Source organism: Pocillopora verrucosa, chromosome 4, assembly GCF_036669915.1.
Source record: "Pocillopora verrucosa isolate sample1 chromosome 4, ASM3666991v2, whole genome shotgun sequence".
Lineage (NCBI taxonomy): Eukaryota > Metazoa > Cnidaria > Anthozoa > Scleractinia > Pocilloporidae > Pocillopora > Pocillopora verrucosa.
Window position 1 is genome coordinate 25,218,748 of NC_089315.1, and position 19,664 is coordinate 25,238,411.

Genomic DNA, 19,664 nt, shown 5'->3' on the forward strand with positions numbered 1-19,664 from the left:
ACTGGTAATTACGCAGAATGATTGAATATACACAGACTCCTCTCCAAGCGAATGGAGAGGAGTCTGTGACGCAGAGACTTTCTCTACTTTTTGTTCTAATTCCTCTGCTTTTGATAATAGGTTTGGAGCGTTATTTCATATATTGTTGTATGCCCTCCATTGCATAACCTTTACGTGTGCCATTTCTCGTGTGCAGACGCACAGGATGTTGAGGCTCAAGCAGATCAATCATCGTTTGATGTTCCACTTCCTCAGCTTCTCTTCGAAACAAAGCAACGCCAAAGGTGTGATTAGATGCAAATCAAAACTCTTCCGTCGCCGCGGTTCATTGTTTTCCTGAGGACACAAACCTATAATTTCTTTTCAGAAATATAATATGCGTGGGTTTTGTTGCATAAAACCATACACAAGATTATTGTAGAGCTACGTTAATGGTTACGGGATGTTTTGGTTCTGAGACAGCAGTATCTTTACTAATGGGACCTCAGACAATGGTTGCTCGAATAGAACTACCCTTGTCCAACAATTGTCTTTCAAGAAAGACATAGTGCAATTACTTGCTTGAGATTAAATTGCCAGCATACGAAAGAAAGTTCAAAGTGAACAGATGGTTTGGAACTGCATTTCACTTCAAATAATTGCTTTTGCAATCCACAACTCTAAACTATTCTAATTTGTATCAATGACTCAAAACAAGCCAAAATTAGTCGCGTTTGAGCCTGTAATTATGCGGAACATTTTAGTTTCTGCACTTTCAATTACGTAAGGTCAGTTCACCGGCTATATAAACATGTTACTTGGATATCCAAGTAACGATGAAGGAGGAGGTTATTCAGTTCATATATTTCTTCTTCCAAAAAAAACTCATTTCCAATGTGAATGTTTTAAAAGCACTACTTAATAATCGGCCAAATGTAGGTCATGGGAGGTGGCGGTGAACGAGACTTGACATCAATGTTTCTCAATTAACTTCCTTTTAATTATGGAAATTGCAATAATTAGTCTACTTATCATCAACCCCGATCTTTATCAATTTGATGACTCTCAAGAATAATAAGCTATAGCCAAGAATAATAAGCTATAGCCAAGTTCTAACGTCAATCTATGGTTTAGCGAATTTCTCTAAGCAAGGTCAATTTATTGTGTGTGTAATAAGAACAAAAAAATTACTGTGGATACGAATTGCACCAGACATCGAATTAAATTTTTCTGCTCTTTCACAATCTACTGTGATTTTGAATGGAGAAACCAAACATTATCTACCTTAAAAGGGTCAGTAAAACTGCCAAGAAAAATAGCACCCAGTTATAGTATCTATAAGTTTTCAAACGACGCAAAAGATTAGCTTACTTCGTTTCGAGCTTGATTCGTTTTAGTCAGAGTAAAATATTGTGAGGGCTGGGGTAGGAAACCTCACTAAGACTCTGTTGATATGATTGGCTCTCTGGAAAACAAAAAGCGAGCTGTGATTGATGCAATATTTTCTTATCAAGTGGGAACGTCACACACCCATATAAAAATGGTAAAAATAGGCTTCCCATAGAATCGAAGCAGGTTTAAGCGGGGGAAAGAGAGTGTGGCGTGCCCAGACCAAGGAGCCTCGTTTTTACAATGCGTACAAGAGAAATGTTACTATGTGCAGCGGGAAGTATATTCAATGACCTCAGCAAGTACATGTTTTCATTTTCTCTCCTATTTTTGATGGAGGTAGTGGAACTTTCAGCTGTAGACACTGGACTTATAATACTCATTGGACAAATTGTTGACGCGTTGACTTCAGTAATCTCTGGTTACCTTGGTGATATGGTTAAAGTACCCGTTCTTTCACAGAAAATTGGAATGCGAAAATCTTGGCATCTCCTGGCAACGGTTTTTATGGGCATCGTAGTTCCCCTCTGCATCAACCGTTGCATTCTCTGTGGTGGAAGACATCAAACATGGCTTCCCACCGTCTATTACGCTTTCTTGTACTCACTGTATAACATGTGTTTCAGCGTGGTGGAGATAAATCACCTGGCTTTCATCACAACTTCAGCTGGGTCGGTTGAGGAACGAACAGATCTTAGCGCCATCAGGTTTGCTATTTATAAAAGTATCAAATTAAATTACACTCAACTGTTCACTCATTTTGTTTGGCTCTTACTAAAGATCTACTGGAGGACAGACGCATAGTTTACGTTGCCATCCGCACAATTTTGGCTTTTTATTATCTAAAACAAACAGATTACATGTTGACGTGGATTTACAGTTAAAGATCACATAATATGTCAAAATGTGGTAAGAACATCAGTTATACACTCGGCTGCGCCTCGTGTGCCACGAGCACATTTTGACGGCACCTTTGATCTGTAAATAAACGGAAGCACGTCATAATGTAATAATTTTGCTAGTCAGATGATGACGCAAAGTTTTTATTTCATAATCAGACTCTCTTGAAGTTACTTTTCACTACAACTCTAATGGAAGCGTAAATCGGTTGACTTAAGTACCATTGCCTCTTGCTTCGTAAAAGTCAGAAAAAATAATAATTTAATGAAAAACCTTCTACCTATGCGTAAGTCTGCTCAGAACTCCATTTTAATTGCTCACACATGTGAAATTAAGCTTCGTACAGATTCATCAGTTTTTATCATGCATTCAGCCGTTGATTGACCTTACTGGCCATAAGAGACTGCAACTTGTATTCTTGTGTGAGGCTTTAGGTTTCGTGTCAATTGCTCCAATTATAACACCCCATGAAGTTTCAAGCGGTCAATTACGCAGGGATTTACTTTTGAGATTGCATTTAAGGACAGCATCATGTAACCTTTTACATGATTCGAGATAATTATGTTGAATCTTTATCCAACTAATTTGCGAAGTTTTCATATAGACTGGTTGCGTCTACTTTCTGTTTAAAATGCGGACAAGAGAACAGCTATTGCGCGCGGTAGGAAATTTATTCAAAGACGTCTGCCGGCAGCTTAATTTTTCATTTAAAAGTTTTCTCTCAAAGAATCCCGGTGGGCGAAAATCTTGGCACCTTTTGATAACGGTTTTAATGAGCATTATCATTCCTTTTTTTTCATCGCTGTTTTCTTTGTAATAGAAATCATGGTGGGTGGCTTTCAATTGTCTATTACATCTTCTTGATCTCGGTGTACCACATTTGTTTGAGCATTGTGGAGATAAATTATCTTGATTACAACTGTAACTGAATCCGTTAAGAATGTACAGTTTTATTGGTGCCATAAAGCTTGCTTCAAGAGACTTTTTTTAAGACACAGTTCAAACGGCAATCGTATTTGTTTTAAATATACTTGTATAAACACTTGTATGACTTTTATATAACTCAACTCAAGCACGGACACTCTGAGGTCGTTTTTTCCTAAGTTATCCTGTAGAAATAATAAACGTGACATCTAAGAACAATTTTCCTAACTCTTCTCTTTTTCTTGTTCAAAAGGACAATGTTCAGCTTCCTTAGTGGTATTTACATATACGTGATCGCCTGGGGCCTTTTCGGACAAGACAATAGCGATACTCTGGGACCCCAGAGCCTTCCAGATTTTGTGGTAAGCGCAGCTTCGTTAATAATTCTATGCTACGATATGCTTTGACAAACAGGCGGAAGCTCAATACAATGAAATTAAAAAAAAAACGCAATTAAAAAACGGATCGGAGAAATTTGGTTTTCTCTTGCTGCACTGCCTGACAGCCTTTCAGCCTCCTTCCACACATCTCTGCTGGCATCAAAAACCTTTTTTTTTGTCCTTAACCTTTCAACTTTCAAGATCTGATTGTCAATTCTCTCTTGGAGCTGCTTTGCATTTCCTTGTAAATTAATTTTGAGAATTTAGTGTTAGATCAAGATAAAAACTTCTCCCTGATAAGTATGAGTATTCTCATCAGCTGTTGGCCGGAGAATGTATGTTTACTACAAGGAGAGGTTACAAGTTAATCATTTCTGGGAGTTAAAGGGTTAAGATGCTAGTTGATTAATTTTTTTCTAAACAGCACCTCTCGTGGATTGCTACTGGAACAGGACTCTTCTTTGCAGCCATCTTCCACATTGGTACAAAGGAACCTCAACAATGTCAGAATAAAGAAAGCGCCACAACGGATTGTACGGTAAGACAGGAAGCAAAAAAGATATTTCCTTTTCTTTTCAGATATAGGTCATACAAAAGCTTATTTTTGCGTTCGGAAAGCAGACAACACTATGGAGCTAAAAGCGGCGCGCTTGCGCGACTGTTTCTTCGTTCTTCATTTGATTTATCTTAAAGAGCTCTATTAATCTGAACGGGTCTTGAAGTTACATAGCATGACCAGAGGGATAGAGGTATGGTCTACACATTATCTAAAGAACCTTCAATTCACTCTGGCCACTTTCCCGTTATTTTGCAGAAAGCTTCTGAAAAATTCATTGAAGATTTTGTACCCGAAAATGCAAGTAAGTCTACGGATATGTACTGTGGTGTATTATCTTAAAACCGTCGTTTGTTCTGTTAAATTGCAGATGTAACGTCCTCTCCGACATCAAACTAAACTACATATATGAAAAACGCTACTCGTCATATTAAGGGGGAAAGGTCTTATTTATGCATGGAGCTTCTTAATATCTAGTGTATTGTTGCCTCGGTAATTTTGAGAATCTATTGGCCATGACTGTGTGCAGGCATGCCTCAAGTTTGATACAGGTGGTCCAGTCTGGAGACAGCACCAATTTTACTTGAAATGTTTAGACAACCTCCTCTTTAAAGCAAAGTATCTAGTTCAGAAGCGCATGTCGACTGGAGATTAAGATTAGTGGTGACAGTTAGGATATCCAACCCTCAAACTCCAGTTATTTCCAGACTGCATTCCGCCAAGAGGCTAAATGTCGACTACGTTAGTAGCTCGAGTTTTACTTCGAAGAAACAGCTAAGTAGATGGTGAGGATAATGCAAGGAATTTCATCCGTAAACCTAGCCTTCTAAGGATCGTCTTTTTGGACAACTTTACTATAAATTTTTTTTCCAGCGCAGCGCAAAACCTTTAGCTTAGCTTGGGTTACTCAGATTTTTCACTTACAAGTTCCAACGGGAAAAGAAGTACAACAAAAACAAACGAGAAGAAGTCCAGATATCCCGTGTTATAAAAATATTATTGAGATCATTTTGAGGGAATAAATGTTAATAGTTGATTCGACAAAGAGTTAAGACATGTTCCTGAAGGTGACATGATTTAGTTCTATCGTTGAGCCCTGAGACAGAAAAAACAGACGTTCGTTAATTGCTTGTTTTGTTTGTTTTTGCTCAAGATTCTAGACGGACCAGTCTTGCTTTTAAGTTTACTAACATGGTTATGGCTTCAACTGAATATGAAGAACATCAAAATGAGATGGACGGAAATGGAGAAACCAAAAGCCATGAATTGCGTGTCAGAAAACGGAGTCTTCTGCAGAAGTTTGCTGTTGCTATGTTTGCCGACGGGAAAACTGATCTAGAAGTACAGCATTTTGATAGTGAACGCAAGAAGAGTCTACGAACGCTTGATTTTGACGACATCCTGTTGAGACTACAACACGAAGAGCACGAACAACCAACATGTTTTGGTGCCATGGAAAATCAAGTTACAATGGACGGTATAGCCGATGATCATTCAACCGATGAAGAATCGTGGAACGCCAGGCAAGGAGAGATCAAAAACACTACCGAAAAAGGTATGTGGAAAATGACCATCAGCGCGGCCCCCAAGACATCTTTTTGTATCGTACCTAAGCAAAGAAAATATGGAATGGTGCTTTTTCCGGATGATGGTAAATTTGGGCTCTCTAACTCTGGATTTGAAGATGATGGAGGTGATGATGATAAGAAGGAAAGCCTTTGCGGTACATCAGTTAGGAAGCAAAGAAAGTCTGTGACTTTCGATCCTTCTGGATTTCTGGAAATGCCGCCAATGAATGGAACAGAACGACAGGAATTAAAGCTCGATCACACGCCTGACAACAAAACGAGTCTGGATGAAAGTATGCAAGATTTTCCAAAACAACCCGTCAGAAAAATCGAAAGAATAGAAGGTTGCGATGGCACTAATAATTCCGTAACTTCAGCGGATAACCCTGATCTTCTTGGTGTCCCTGTTCAATCGACAAGTTCTATATCTGAGGGAAGACGTCCAAAAGGAATCAAAAACTGGCTAAAAGATCCAAACGTGTACATGGTAAACCCTTGTGTTTCCAACTATCCTTGTATGTTGATTTAGTTGACTCTCTTTGATGTTTTTCTCGTGTTTTAATTTTCAGGTAGCCATTATCTTTACATGTACACGCCTTGCGCAGGACTCTGTAAACAGTTATTTACCGCTCTTCCTCACAGAGAGATTATCATTCCCCAAGGTATAGTTCAATCTGAAGTGTTCAGTTGTTTTCAAACTTATTAATAATTATAATAATATCATCGTATTTTTTTCCTGAATCAGGCAGCTACCGCTTATTTCCCACTCGTCCTCCTAACCAGTGGCTCTTTAGCGAGTTCAACGTGTAAGAAACTGAAAAGGAAAATTGGAAGTAAGGTAAGACCTAGATTAACAGCTTCTTCTAGCTGGTCATTCTAAGTTTGTGATAGTGGAAATGCATTGATTGCGCCAAACGTCGGCTTATCTACTAGTTGATGATGAGTGGCTGAGAGGGGCAATAAATCAACGATCATCTTAATGGCTTTAATTAACTTTACTCGACAAATGAACCATCTTTCCTCAAGTTTCAAGTTTTACTCAAAGGATTCTCAGATCTTTTTTTGTGTCTTGCTTGTTACAGAACCAAGAAAAACTTTATTTGTTAACTTAGTCTTAGTAACTTTCATACTTTCATTGATATGCACATCATAGTGGAGCTACCTTCTGGCAAGTTTATTAGTGATGGGTGGCGCTGTTTGGAGCTATTTTCAAACCTTCTCCATCAGACAATCAACTTATGCACCAGTGGTTATGATAGGAAGTGGTCTGTCCATAATGTACGTCATGGCACTGGTCTTCATCACCGAGCTGATCGGGGAAAATAGGGTTAGTGTTTTGAAACAAGTTTTAATGGTCTAGAGGAGAGACGCAAAATCAGCTCAGTTCAGTTACAGTGCATTTTCAATCAGCCATTTTTGAAATTGAAATGACATGAAAGTTGTTTTGAATGTCGCAAAACAAAATCCAAACTCATCCCAACTCTTTGTCAGAACGAAATAAAATCTTACAAGTAGCTACTGAGAATTTCAAGTAAATACAGTTAGATCGCCTGAAGTTTGGGAAATTTCGATTTACATCTGATCAGTTGAGAGATTGTCGCGAGTTTTCAAGGCCAATCACAGAGGGTACTGAAAAAGAACCGTTTCAGTCGCGGACTAGTTCTGAAACTTGATTATACCATGATTAGTGTGCATATTTTCCATAGTGCTCTCTATAAATTTACCATGACACTAATAGGGATAATTATTCGAACAATTAAGACCTTTATTTTGATTGGCGATCATTTACCTTTTTCTCTCTTGTCGTAAATGTTTGATTCAGCAGTGACACTGGGAGGAGAAATTGAAGACCTGTCGGTCTTAGGCCTGGGGGTAAAGAGTTAAAAATTACGTAAATGTTAGTACCAATGTTGGTTTCCCATCTGAGATCAATGAGTTGATATGGTGATTTCCTGTCAGGAAACCAGTGGATCAGTGTTTTCCATTATCACTGTAATCGCCAGAATCTCAAAGGGAGCTCTTATCATTGGTATACAAGAATTTTATCCAGAAGAAAGGTTAGTCTATCAAATCTTTATTGTAATTTACCCTAGAAAGAACAAGAAACATGGTATTTAAAACGTTTAGATGACCGGCCGATTTGTTAAAACTCGAAAAGTATATTCAACATGTCTGTCTTCACCAGCTTGACAAGGCCACCGTTGACAATTTGAAACTTCAATAACGGTTTTAAAATTACGCACGATTTAGTAAACCCCTCAATTCCTTTATTCATTTTAGAACCAGCTCAAATGAGGCGGTTAGCAACTACGTACGGCATGTGTTTGTAATGGCGCCTGGAGTATTAACGCTGGTGGGATTCTTGCTGGTTTTGTTTTTCCAACCATCTAACTTTATCTGCAAAAGTAAAGGTAAGTACATTGTCAAGCTGTTAGACGTCTATAACTTGGGTAACGTAATGAGAATAACTACAAATACTCTGAATTACCCCCTGACGCAATGGTGTCAAGCGTTCTTTTGTTTAAACTAGTAATCTTACCAAATAACACAAGCCTGTGTAAATGCATTTACTTCGTGATGGTTTTGTATCTATGTAGTACTGCTATCCATGCTAAGTTAATAAGACGGTTTTAAACTTAGAGCTTCATGTTTGTTAGTCAGTATTACACGTGGTTGTCTTTGTTGTCAACGAAAATGTCTGTCAATTTGTACTTCCAGTTTCAGAAGATGTTGAGGCTCTACACGGCCAATCGTCGTTTGATGTTCAAGTTAACCAATGTCCATCGGGAGTCAAAGCAACGTCAGGCCACAGCTTGGATGATAGTCACAATACCTCCATCGTGGTTGTGGATTCTTGTTCTGAGGACTCTAAACTTTGAATTCTTTGAAAATTGCATTATGTGTAGACGCTCTGTCGACCTACTTAAAGGTCATTGCACAGAAACGCCCACGATTTCGACCTATACGACCCATAACTGTTTTATTTTTAACGATCAAGTTAAAATCAAAGAGATTGTAAAGTTCATTTCCATCTGTTGTTCTTTAGATTTTAGGAAAAACTCTTTCACATGAAAAGTTTTGCAATCGTAGAATTCCGTAAAATAAAAGGAGACAAGTCGTAACTTCTCGCACCGAGATGAACAGGAGTCCACTTTTCCTAAATTTTTTGATGAATAGTGATCTTGTCTTTTTAAAGATAATAATAGTGTAGTATCTTAGTTGAAAACGAGTCTATCTATTTTCAAAATTTTTTAGATTTTCTTCTTTTCTATTGATAGCTAAATGTTTGCTCGGAAAACTGTTCACATCTCGGAACAAATAATGTGAACCGCTTAGATCAATCGCGGACAAGCAAAAGTTTTCATACATTATAGCTACGTGTATTACGACATTCTTGGTTTTGAAGAACTGCTATGGTCATGTTCACAGTCTTAATTACATAACACTCGAAGGGTTAACACTCGAAACGTCAGCTTTGAAACTCTGTAAGGTGGCCAATTTACATTATAAACTCAGTTATAAATAAAACCAAGTAATATAAGTCAACATACGTGTTTTTTTGTTCCAGGTGAACGAACCTGGCATAGCTTCAAGCTAGCTAATTTGAGCATGCGTAGTAAGAGTACGGCCGAGTACGACTCGCTCTGACGAAGGTTTAACACTCGAAACGTCAGTTTTGAAACTCTCTACCGTGGCCAATTTACATTATCAACTCAATTATAAATAAATCCAAATTATCTTAACGTACATGCTTGTTTGTTTCTTCCGGGCGATCGAACCTGACAGAGCTTCGAGCTAGCTAGTTTGAGCGTGCATAGTAAGAGTACGGCTAGGGGCGAATGAGGAAATCAGGACCTTTTGTCTCCAATGGCTTTCCAATTCTTTTTCTTTGTTGAACCGTTTGAATTCTACGGTTGAGTGGCATCAAAATTTGTCGCAAGAAAGGGTTCCTTTCTCGTTTAATGTACGTGGACATTAAAAGCACCGCAAAAATTCAAGAACTTTCCAACTTGTTGACCTTGCTAGCTATGAGCCAAGGAGTGTCTGTTTGTTCCAATTCACCAAATCTGACTAGGTTTCAGAGAGCCTAATTGACTAGTTGTCCAGCCCCTCAAGTCTAATTGACTTGATTGAGTAAACCTGTCAGACTGAATATGTTCATCAATGCGTTTACACAGGACAGGATACGTGACCCAAGGAAAGAAAATCTTCCAAAACTTACAATAAACTTACAGCTCAATTACTGAAAAAAAACCATACACTTTCCGAAATTTCTTATTGGATTTATGATGAATCGAAATATGAATTCAATTTCGTGTTCACTTTGCACAAAAAAGTTCCCTTTTGGCTCGAGTTCACCTTTACAATTTTTTTCTACTGCAACTTTTTTAAATCTACTATATTCTGATTTACCCAATTTCCTACACTCGATTCAAATAAGCTCAAACGAGGCTGTTGGCAAATACGTGCAAAATGTGTTAGCAATGGCGTCTGAAGTATTCTGTTTGGTATTCCTACTGGTTTTTCTTCTCCAACCGTCAAAAGTTTCCTTTGAAACGAAAGGTAACAACGTTGATTTATATTTAAATTCACATGCCTGTCCCATTACTCCTGTGCAGACACACAGGATTTTGAGGCTCAAGCAGATCAATTATCGTTTGATGTTCCACTTCCTCAGCTTCTCTCCGAAACAAAGCAACGCTAAAGGTGCGGTTAAATGCAAATAAAAACTCTTCCATCGCTGCGATTCATTCTTTTTCTGAGGACACAAATTTATAATTTCTTTTCAGAAATATGATATGCGTGGGTTTTGTTACACAGACCATACACAAGGTTATGGTAGAGTTACGTTAATGGTTACGGGATGTTTTAGTTCTGAGACGGCAGTATCTTTACTCATGGAGATCTCAGATAATTGTTGCCCGAACAGAACTATCTTGTCTAACAATAGTGCAATCACTTGCTTGAGATTGAAATGCCAGCTTACGAGAGAAAATTGACAGTGAGCAGATGGTTTGAAACTGCATTTCACGCCAAATAATTGCTCTTGCAATCCACAACTCTAGATTATTCTAAATTGTATCAATGACTCAAAACCAGCCAAAATCCGTCAGTTCACTGGCTATATAAACATTACTTGGGTATCCAGGTAACGATAATTCCTTGTTCAAGGGAGGTTATTCAGTTCATATTTCTTCTTCCAAAGAGATGGTAAACTCATTTCCAATGTCAGTTTTTTAAAAGCACTAGTTAATAATCGGCCAAATGTAGGTCATGGGAGGTGGCGGTGAACGAGACTTAGTCGAATTTGCATCAGTGTTTCTCAATCTTTTAATTACATAAATTGCAATAATTAGTCTAGTAATCATCAACCTCGATCTTTATTATATCAATTATATATTTTATCAATTTGATGACTAAAGAATAACAAGCTATAGCCAAGTTCAAGCGTCAATCTATGGTTTAGCGAATTCCTCTAAGAAAGGTCAATTTATTATGTGTGTAATAAGAACAAAAAGATTATTGTGGATACGAACTGCACAAGAAATCCAAGTTAATTTTAGTGGTCCTTCACAATCTACTGTGATATTCAAAGGAGAAACCAAACATTATCTATCCTGAAAAAAAATTCAGTAAAACCGTCAAGAAAAGAAGCACTCAGTTATAGTATCTAGGTTTTCAAAGGACGCAAAAGATTAACTTAATGATTTTCTAGCTTGATTCGTTTTACTCAGAGTAAAATATTGTGAGGGCCGGGGTAGGAAACCTCACTAAGACTATATTGATATGATTGGCTATCTGGAAAAAAAAAAAAAGCAAGCTGTGATTGGTGCATTATTTCATTATCAAGTGGGAACGTCACACACCCATATAAAAGTGGAAGAAATGGGCTTCTCATAGAATCGAAGCATTCTTTAGTGAGGGAGAGAGAGTGGCGTGTCCAGACCAAGGAGACTCGTTTTTACATTGCACACATGAGAAATGTTCCTGTTTGCAGAGGGAAGCATATTCAATGACCTCTGCAAGTGCATGTTTTCATTTTGTCTTCTATTTTTCATGGAGGTAGTGAAACTTTCAGCTGCAGACACTGGACTTATAATACTCATTGGACAAATTGTCGACGCGTTGACTTCAGTAATCTCTGGTTACCTCGGCGATATGGTTAAAGTACCCGTTCTTTCACAGAAAATTGGAATGCGAAAATCTTGGTATCTCATGGCAACGGTTGCAACCGTTGCATTCTCTGTGGTGGAAGTCATCAAACTTGGCTTCCCACCGTCTATTACGGTTTCTTGTTTTCACTGTATAACATATCTTTCAGCGTGATGGAGATAAATCACCTGGCTTTCATCACAACTTCAGCTGTGTCGGTTGAAGAACTAACAGATCTTAGCGCCATCAGGTTTGCTATTTTTAAAAGTATTATATTAAATTAAACTTAACTGTTCACCCATTTTGTTTGGCTCTTACCAAAGATCTATTGGAGGACAGACGCATAGTTTTCGTCGCCATCCACACAATTTTGCTTTTTTTATCATCTAAAACAAACAGATTACATGTCAATGTGGATTTATACTTCAAGATCACAAAATATGTCAAAATGTGGTAACAACATCAATTTTTCACTTGGCTGCGCCTCGTGTGCCACGAGCACCTTCTGACGCCATCTTTGATCTATAACAAAACGGAAGCACGTCATAATGTAATATTTTTGTTCATCAGATGATGACGCGAAGTTTTTATTTTAAAATCAAACTCTCCTAAAGTTACTTTTCTCTGCAACGCTAATATAAGCGTAAGTCGGTTGACTTAAGTACCATTGCCTCTTGCTTCGTAAAAGTCATAAGAAATAACACTAATTTAATGAAAAACCTTCTACCTATGCATATGTCTGTCAGACCTCCAGTTTTAGTGCTCACACATGTGAAATTAGGCTTGGTAAATATTCGTCAGTTTTTATCATACATTCAGCCGTTGATTGACCTTATTGGTCATAATGGCTGCAACTTGTATTCCTGTGCAAGTCTTCAAGTTTCGTGTCAATTGCTCCAATTATAACACCCCATGAAGTTTCAAGCAGCCAATTACGTAGGGATTTGTTTTTGAGATTCCATTTAAGGACAGGATCAAGTTAACTTGTACATGATTCGAGATAATTATGTTGAATCTTTATTAAACTAATTTGCGAAGTTTTCATATAGACTGGTTGCGTCTACTTTCTGTTTAAATTGCGGACAAGAGAACAGCTATTGTGCGCGGTAGGAAATTTATTCAACGACTTCTGCCGGCAGCCTAATTTTTTATTTAAAAGTTTTCTTTCAAAGAATTCCGACGGGCGAAAATCTTGGCACCTTTTGATAACGGTTTTAATGAGCATTATCCTTCCTTTTTTCTTTAACCGCTGTTTTCTTGAAATCATGGTGGGTGGCTTTCAATTGGATTCTTGATCTCGGTAACTGTAACTGAATCCGTCGAGAATGTACAGCTCTTAATGCCATGAAGTTTGCTTCAAGAAACCTTTTTTAAGACACGTAGTTCAAACGGCAATCATATTTGTTTTAATATACTTGTATAAATCACTTGTATGACTTTTATATAACTCAACTCAAGCACGGACATTCTGAGGCCGTTTTTTCCTAACGTATCCTGTAGAAATGATAAACGTGACATCTAAGAACAATTCTTCTTCTTCTTCTCTTTTTCTTGTTCAAAAGGACAATGTTCAGCTTCCTTAGTGGTATTTACATATACGTGATCGCCTGGGGCCTTTTCGGACAAGACAATAGCGATACTCTGGGACCTTTACATTTCCTTGTAAATTAATTCTTGAGAATTTAGTGTTAGATCAAGATAAAAACTTCTATCTGATAAGTATGAGTATTTTCATCAGCTGTTGACTGGAGAATGTATGTTTACTAAAGGGAGAGGTTACAAGTTAGTCATTTCTGGAAGTTAAGGGGTTGATTAATTCTTTTCTGAACAGTACCTCTCGTGGATTGCTACTGGAACAGGACTCTTCTTTGCAGCCATCTTCCACATTGGTACAAAGGAACCTAAAAAATGTCAGAGTTAAGAAACCACCACAATGGATCTTACGGTAAGACACGAAACAAAAAGGATATTTCCTTTTCAAATAATGGTGGAGAAACCAAAAGCCATGAATTGCGCATCAAAAAACGAAGTCTTCCGCAGAAGTTTGCTGTTGCCATGTTTGCCGATGGGAAAATAGATAACATTGATCAAAATCATAAGAATCCAGAAAGTTAGGATACAAAAATACGAGTTGTTCTAGAAGTACAGCATCTTGATCGTGATCGCAAGAAGAGTCCACTAATGCTTGATTTTGACGGCATCCTGTTGATATTACAACACGAAGAGCACAAACGACCAACAGGTTTTGCTGTCATGGAAAACCAAGTTACAATGGACGGTAAAGCCGACGATCATGCAACTGATGAAGAGTTGTGGAACGCTAAACGAAAAGAAATCAAAAACACTACTGAAGAAGGTTTGTGGAAAAAGACCAAGGTTTGAAGATGATGGAGGTCATGATGATAAGAAGGAAAGCCTTTGCAGTACATCAGTTAGGAAGCGAAAAAAGTCTGTGACTTTCGATCTTTCTGGACTTCTTGAAATGCTGTCAATGAACGGAACAGAACGACAGGGAAGAAATCCCGATCACACGCCTGACAACAAAACAATACGGCAGAAAAATCGAAAGAACAGAAGGTTGCGATACCACAGATAATTCGTTAACTTCAGGGGATAACCCTGATCTTCTTGGTCTCCCTGTTCAATCGACAAGTTCTCCATCTGAGGGAAGACGTCCAAAAGGAATCAAATACTGGCTAAAAGATCCACACGTGTACGTGGTAAACCCTCACGATTCAAACTATCCTTGTTTGTTGATTTAGTTGACTCTCTGTGACGTTTTTCTCGTGTTTTAATTCTCAGGTAGCCATTATCTTTACATGTACACGCCTTGTGCAGGACTCGGTAATACATAATTTACCGCTCTTCCTCACAGAGAGATTATCATTCCCCAAGGTATAGTTCAATCTGATGTGCTCAGTCGCTTTCACCTCTTTGATAACTATAATAATCTCATCGTATTTTTGTCCTGAATCAGGCAGCTACCGCTTATTTTCCACTCGTCCTCCTAACCAGTGGCTCTTTAGCGAGTTCAACGTGTAAGGAACCGAAAAGGAAAATTGAAAGTAAGGTAAGACCTAGATTAACAGCTTCTTCTAGCTAGTCATTCCACTTTTATGATAGTAGAAATGCATTGATTGCGCCAAACGTCAGTTTATCTCCTTGTTGATGTTGATTGGCTGAGAGGGGCAATAAATCAACGATCATCTTAATGGCTTTATTTAAGTTAACTCGACACATGAACCATCTTTTCGTCAAGTTACGATAGTCAGGAGTTCGATCCCTCAAAGGATTCTCAGATCTCTTTTTTTTGTGTCTTGCTTGTTACAGAACCAAGAACAACTTTATTTGTTAAATTAATCTTAGAAACTTTCATACTTTCCTTGATATCCACATCTAGTGGAGCTACCTTCTGGCAAGTTTATTTGTGACGGGTGGCGCTGTTTGGAGCTATTTTCAAACCTTCTCCACCAGACAACTTATGCACCAGTGGGTATGATAAGAAGAGGTCTGTCCATTATGTACTTCATGGCACTGGTCTTCATCACCGAGCTGATCGGGGAAAACAGGGTTAGTCTTCCGAAACAAGTTTAAATGGTTTCGAGGAGAGACTAAGTCGCAAACTCTGATCATTTCATTAGAGTGCATTTCCAACCAGCCATTTTTGAAACTGAAATGACATGAAAGTTTTTTTGAATGTCGCAAAACAAAATCCAAACTAATTACAACTCTTTGTCCGAACGAAATAAAATCTCACAAGCAGCTACTAAGAATATAAAGTAAATACAGTTAGATCGCCTGAAGTTTGGGAAATTTCGAGTTACATCTGATCGGTTGAGAGATTGTTGCGAGTTTTCAAGGCCAATCATAAGGGTACTGAAAAAGAACCGTTTCATTCGCGGACTAGTTCCGAAACTTGATTAACACCATGATCAGTGTGCAGATTTCCCATAGCGCTCTCTATCAATTTACCGTGATGCTAACAGGGAGAGTTTTTCTAACAATCAAGACCTTTATTTTGATTGGCGATCATTTACCTTTTTCTCTTTTGACGTAAATGTTTGATTCAGCAGTGACACCGTGAGGAGAAATTAAAGACCTGCTGGTCTTAGGGGTAAAAAGTTAAAAAATTACGTTAATAATAGGACTAATGTTGGTTTCCCATCAGAGATCAATGAGTTAATACGGTATCTTCCTGTCAGGAAACCAGTGGATCAGTGTTTTCCATTATCACTGTAATCGCCAGAAACTCAAGCGGTGCGCTTATCATTGGTATACAGGAGTTTTATCCGGAAGAAAGGTTAGTCTATCAAATCTTTATTGTAATTTACCCTAGAAGGAAAAAGAAACATGGTATTTAAAACGTTTAGATGACCAGCCGGTTTGTTAAAACTCGAAAAGTATATTCAACAGGTCTTTACTAGCTTGACCAGGCCATCGTTGACAAATCTGCAAAAGTAAAGGTAAGTACATTGTCAAGCTGTTAGACGTCTATAACTTGGGTAACGGATGAAGAATAACTGCAAATACTCTGAATTGCCCCCTGACTCAATGGTGTCAAGCTGTTCCTTCGTTTAAACTAGTAATCTTACCAAATAACAGAAGCATGTGTAAATGCATTTACCTTGTGATGGTTTTGTGTCTATGTAGTACTGCTATCCATGTTCAGTTATAACATGTTAATAGGACGGTTTTAAACTTAGAGCTTCAGGTTTGTCAGTCAGTATTACACGTGGTTGTCTTTGTTGTTAATGAAACCTTCTTCTGTCAATTTGTTCTTCTAGTTTCAGAAGATGTTGAAAGAGATGGTAAACTTATTTCCAATGTCAATGTTTTAAAAGCACTTCTTAATAATCGGCCAAATGTAGGTCATGTGAGGTGGCGGCGGACGAGATTGAGTCGAATCTACATCAATACTTTTCAGTCAAGTTGCTTTTAATTATGGAAATTGCAGTAATTAGTCTCCTTATCATCAACCTCGATCTTTATTAATTTGATGACTCTCAAGAATAATAAGCTATGGTCATGTACTAACGTCAGTTTATGCTTTAGTAAATTCCTCTACGTAAGGTCAATTGATTGTGTTTTTTAAGAACAAAAACGTTTACTGAGGATAAGAATAGCACCAGGCATCGAAATAAATTTTTGTGGTCTTTCACAATCTACTGTGTTGTTCAGTGGAGAAAACAGACATTATCTATGCTAAAAGTGTCAGTAAAACCGCAAAGAAAAGAAGTGCACGCCAGCAGTATCTAGGCCTTCAAACGACGCAAAAGATTAGCTCAATGCATTTCGAGCTTGATTCGTTTTAGTTAGAGCAAAATATTGTGAGGGCTAGGGTAGGATTCAGTTCTGTTCATTCTTAGGAATTAATTTGAAAGCCACTTTGTTATTTTTTGTTCCATAACCACGCGACTATTTTTAGATGTTGTGGCAGAAATTACTTTAAAAAATACAATGAAAAGGCTCGACCAGAAAAAACAAGTAGCAAAAGTCTTCGTTATAGAAGAGATCGTAAATTTATCCTGTGACAGGATCAGCCAAAAACTGTTTCCTGTGATATATGTAAATTGAACCAATTTTGAAGAGTTGAAATTAAATATTCAAATGTAAGAAGACTTTAAAGAACCTTGTTAAGTTATAAAATAAAGGGAAAATAACTTCAAAATCCCTTGTAATCCTTTTTCAGACACTCCACTGAAGCTTGGACGGGAGAAACTAAGAACAATCATGGTCGCTGTGATTGATATGCACGATTTAGTAAACACCTTACTTTCTTTATTCAATTTAGAACCAGCTCAAATGAGGCGTTTAGCAACTACGTGCGGCATGTATTTCTAATGGCGCCTGGAGTATTAACTCTGGTGGGATTCTTACTGGTTTTGTTTTTCCAACCATCTAACTTTATCTGCAAAAGTAAAGGTAAGTACATTTTCAAGCTGTTAGACGTCTATAACTTGGGTAACGTAAGGAGAATAACTGCAAATACTCTGAATTACCCCCTGACGCAATGGTGTCAAGCGTTCCTTTGTTCAAAAAAGTAATCTTATTAAATGACACGTGTACCAAACTGACGTTTGGTCTGTCCGATGTATTCGTTTTCCGATGTATTCAGACCAAACGTCAGTTTGGTACACGGTTAAAAGAGCACCAAAAAGCGGTTTTCCTTTGCAAAAAGGAAAATTCAGCCTTATCGGAGCATACATGCCTAACTAACCATACAATTAGGTGGGATTTTTCTAAAATTATCACCACTAATCGGCGTTACCACCAGGGCCTTTGTTTGGAGGCTTGGCACATTAACTCCGCCCACGCTCCTTTAAATCGTGACGATGGTGGTTTGCTTCCTGACGCCTATTTACACCTCGTAAGAAAATAGGCCGCTAATCAGTGATCATATAAAAGGACCTCTTGTAGCAGCGTTTAGATCACCCCTGATGAAGGCACTAGACAGGAGTGTCGAAAAGTTGGGTCTATGAATTGTAACTTCTTCGGTTACATTCATTAAATCTACAAACCAGAGTAGCATCAAACTATGTCTGATTGTCCACCTGGTTGCCGTGTGAACTGTAATATATTTTAAGCTATGGTCATGTTCTAACGTCAGTTAATGGTTTAGTGAATTCCTCTATGTAAGGTCAATTTATTGTGTTTTTTAAGAACAAAAACGTTTACTGAGGATAAGAATAGCACCGGGCATCGAAATAAATTTTTGTGGTCTTTCACAATCTACTGTGTTGTTCAGTGGAGAAAGCAGACATTATCTATGCTAAAAGAGTCAGTAAAACCGCAAAGAAAAGAAGCGCACGGCAGCAGTATCTAGGCCTTCAAACGACGCAAAAGATTAGCTCAATGCATTTCGAGCTTGATTCGTTTTAGTGAGAGTAAAATATTGTGAGGGTTGGGGTAGGATTCAGTTCTGTACATTCTTATGAATTAATTTTATAGCCACTATGCTTTTTTGTTCCATAACCACGCGACTATTTTTAGATGTTGCGGCAGTAATTAGTTTACAAAGTTCAATCAAAAGGCTCGGCCAGAAAAAACAATTAACCAAAGTCCTCAAGAAGAAGAGAAGAGATCGTAAATTTATCCTGTGACAGGATCAGCCAAAAACTGTTTCGTTTGATATATTTAAATTGAACCAATTTTGAAGAGTTGAAACTAAATATTCAAATGTAACAGGACATTAAAGAACCTTGTTAAGTTATAAAATAAAGCGAAAATAATTTCAAAACTCCTCGTAATCCTTTTTCAAACACTCCACTGAAGCTTGAACGGGAGAAACAAAGAACAATCTTGGCCGCTGTGATTGATGTGTGGACTGTATTTTGAAGAGCTCCTGAGGAAAAGCACAATGATAGAGCAATGATTACTTTATACCAACTGAAGACGAACGCAAATACGCGGCTTACCAATATGACAGCCTCTGATGCTTTTCCTCGTAGTAACAACTTGTGTTGAAATGAACCCGCTACTGGGCCTAAAGTGTGAACATTTCGGCTTCTCGACTCAAGCTGCATTTTTAGAAGTTCGGAAATGCTATTTAAGGTTATTATTTTTATTAGACCTTACAAACGTTTTATTTCTTTCCACGTAAGTTTCTGAGCTTCATCGAAATTATTTTAGACTTTCACTGAGTAGGGAGGGGTAGAATGCGATCCAACTTTCGTTTACGCATATGGAAATGCAACTTCCGTTCACGGTCTACAACTTCCGTCAATATCTGCTTCATCACGTAGTAGTACAGCAATTAGAAAGTGAACATAAGAAGAGTCTCTTAGCTCGGTTTTAGGACGGGATCCTGTCAAGACT

General features: G+C 37.9%; 1 protein-coding gene and 1 pseudogene across 1 annotated transcript; both read left to right on the plus strand.

The window, feature by feature from the left end:
- Positions 1-1,568: 1,568 nt before the first annotated feature.
- LOC131774668 (uncharacterized) lies at positions 1,569-9,439 on the plus strand. The gene is made up of 11 exons (XM_059090723.2): positions 1,569-2,075; positions 3,446-3,554; positions 3,997-4,110; positions 4,387-4,432; positions 5,282-6,183; positions 6,266-6,358; positions 6,442-6,534; positions 6,850-7,023; positions 7,656-7,753; positions 7,977-8,107; positions 8,415-9,439. The coding sequence occupies exons 1-11, from the start codon at positions 1,612-1,614 to the stop codon at positions 8,573-8,575; spliced, it is 2,385 nt and encodes a 794-aa protein (XP_058946706.2). The 5' UTR covers positions 1,569-1,611; the 3' UTR covers positions 8,576-9,439.
- A 2,239-nt stretch (positions 9,440-11,678) lies between these two features.
- On the plus strand, positions 11,679-18,728 carry LOC136280395 (uncharacterized; annotated as a pseudogene).
- Positions 18,729-19,664: the final 936 nt, after the last annotated feature.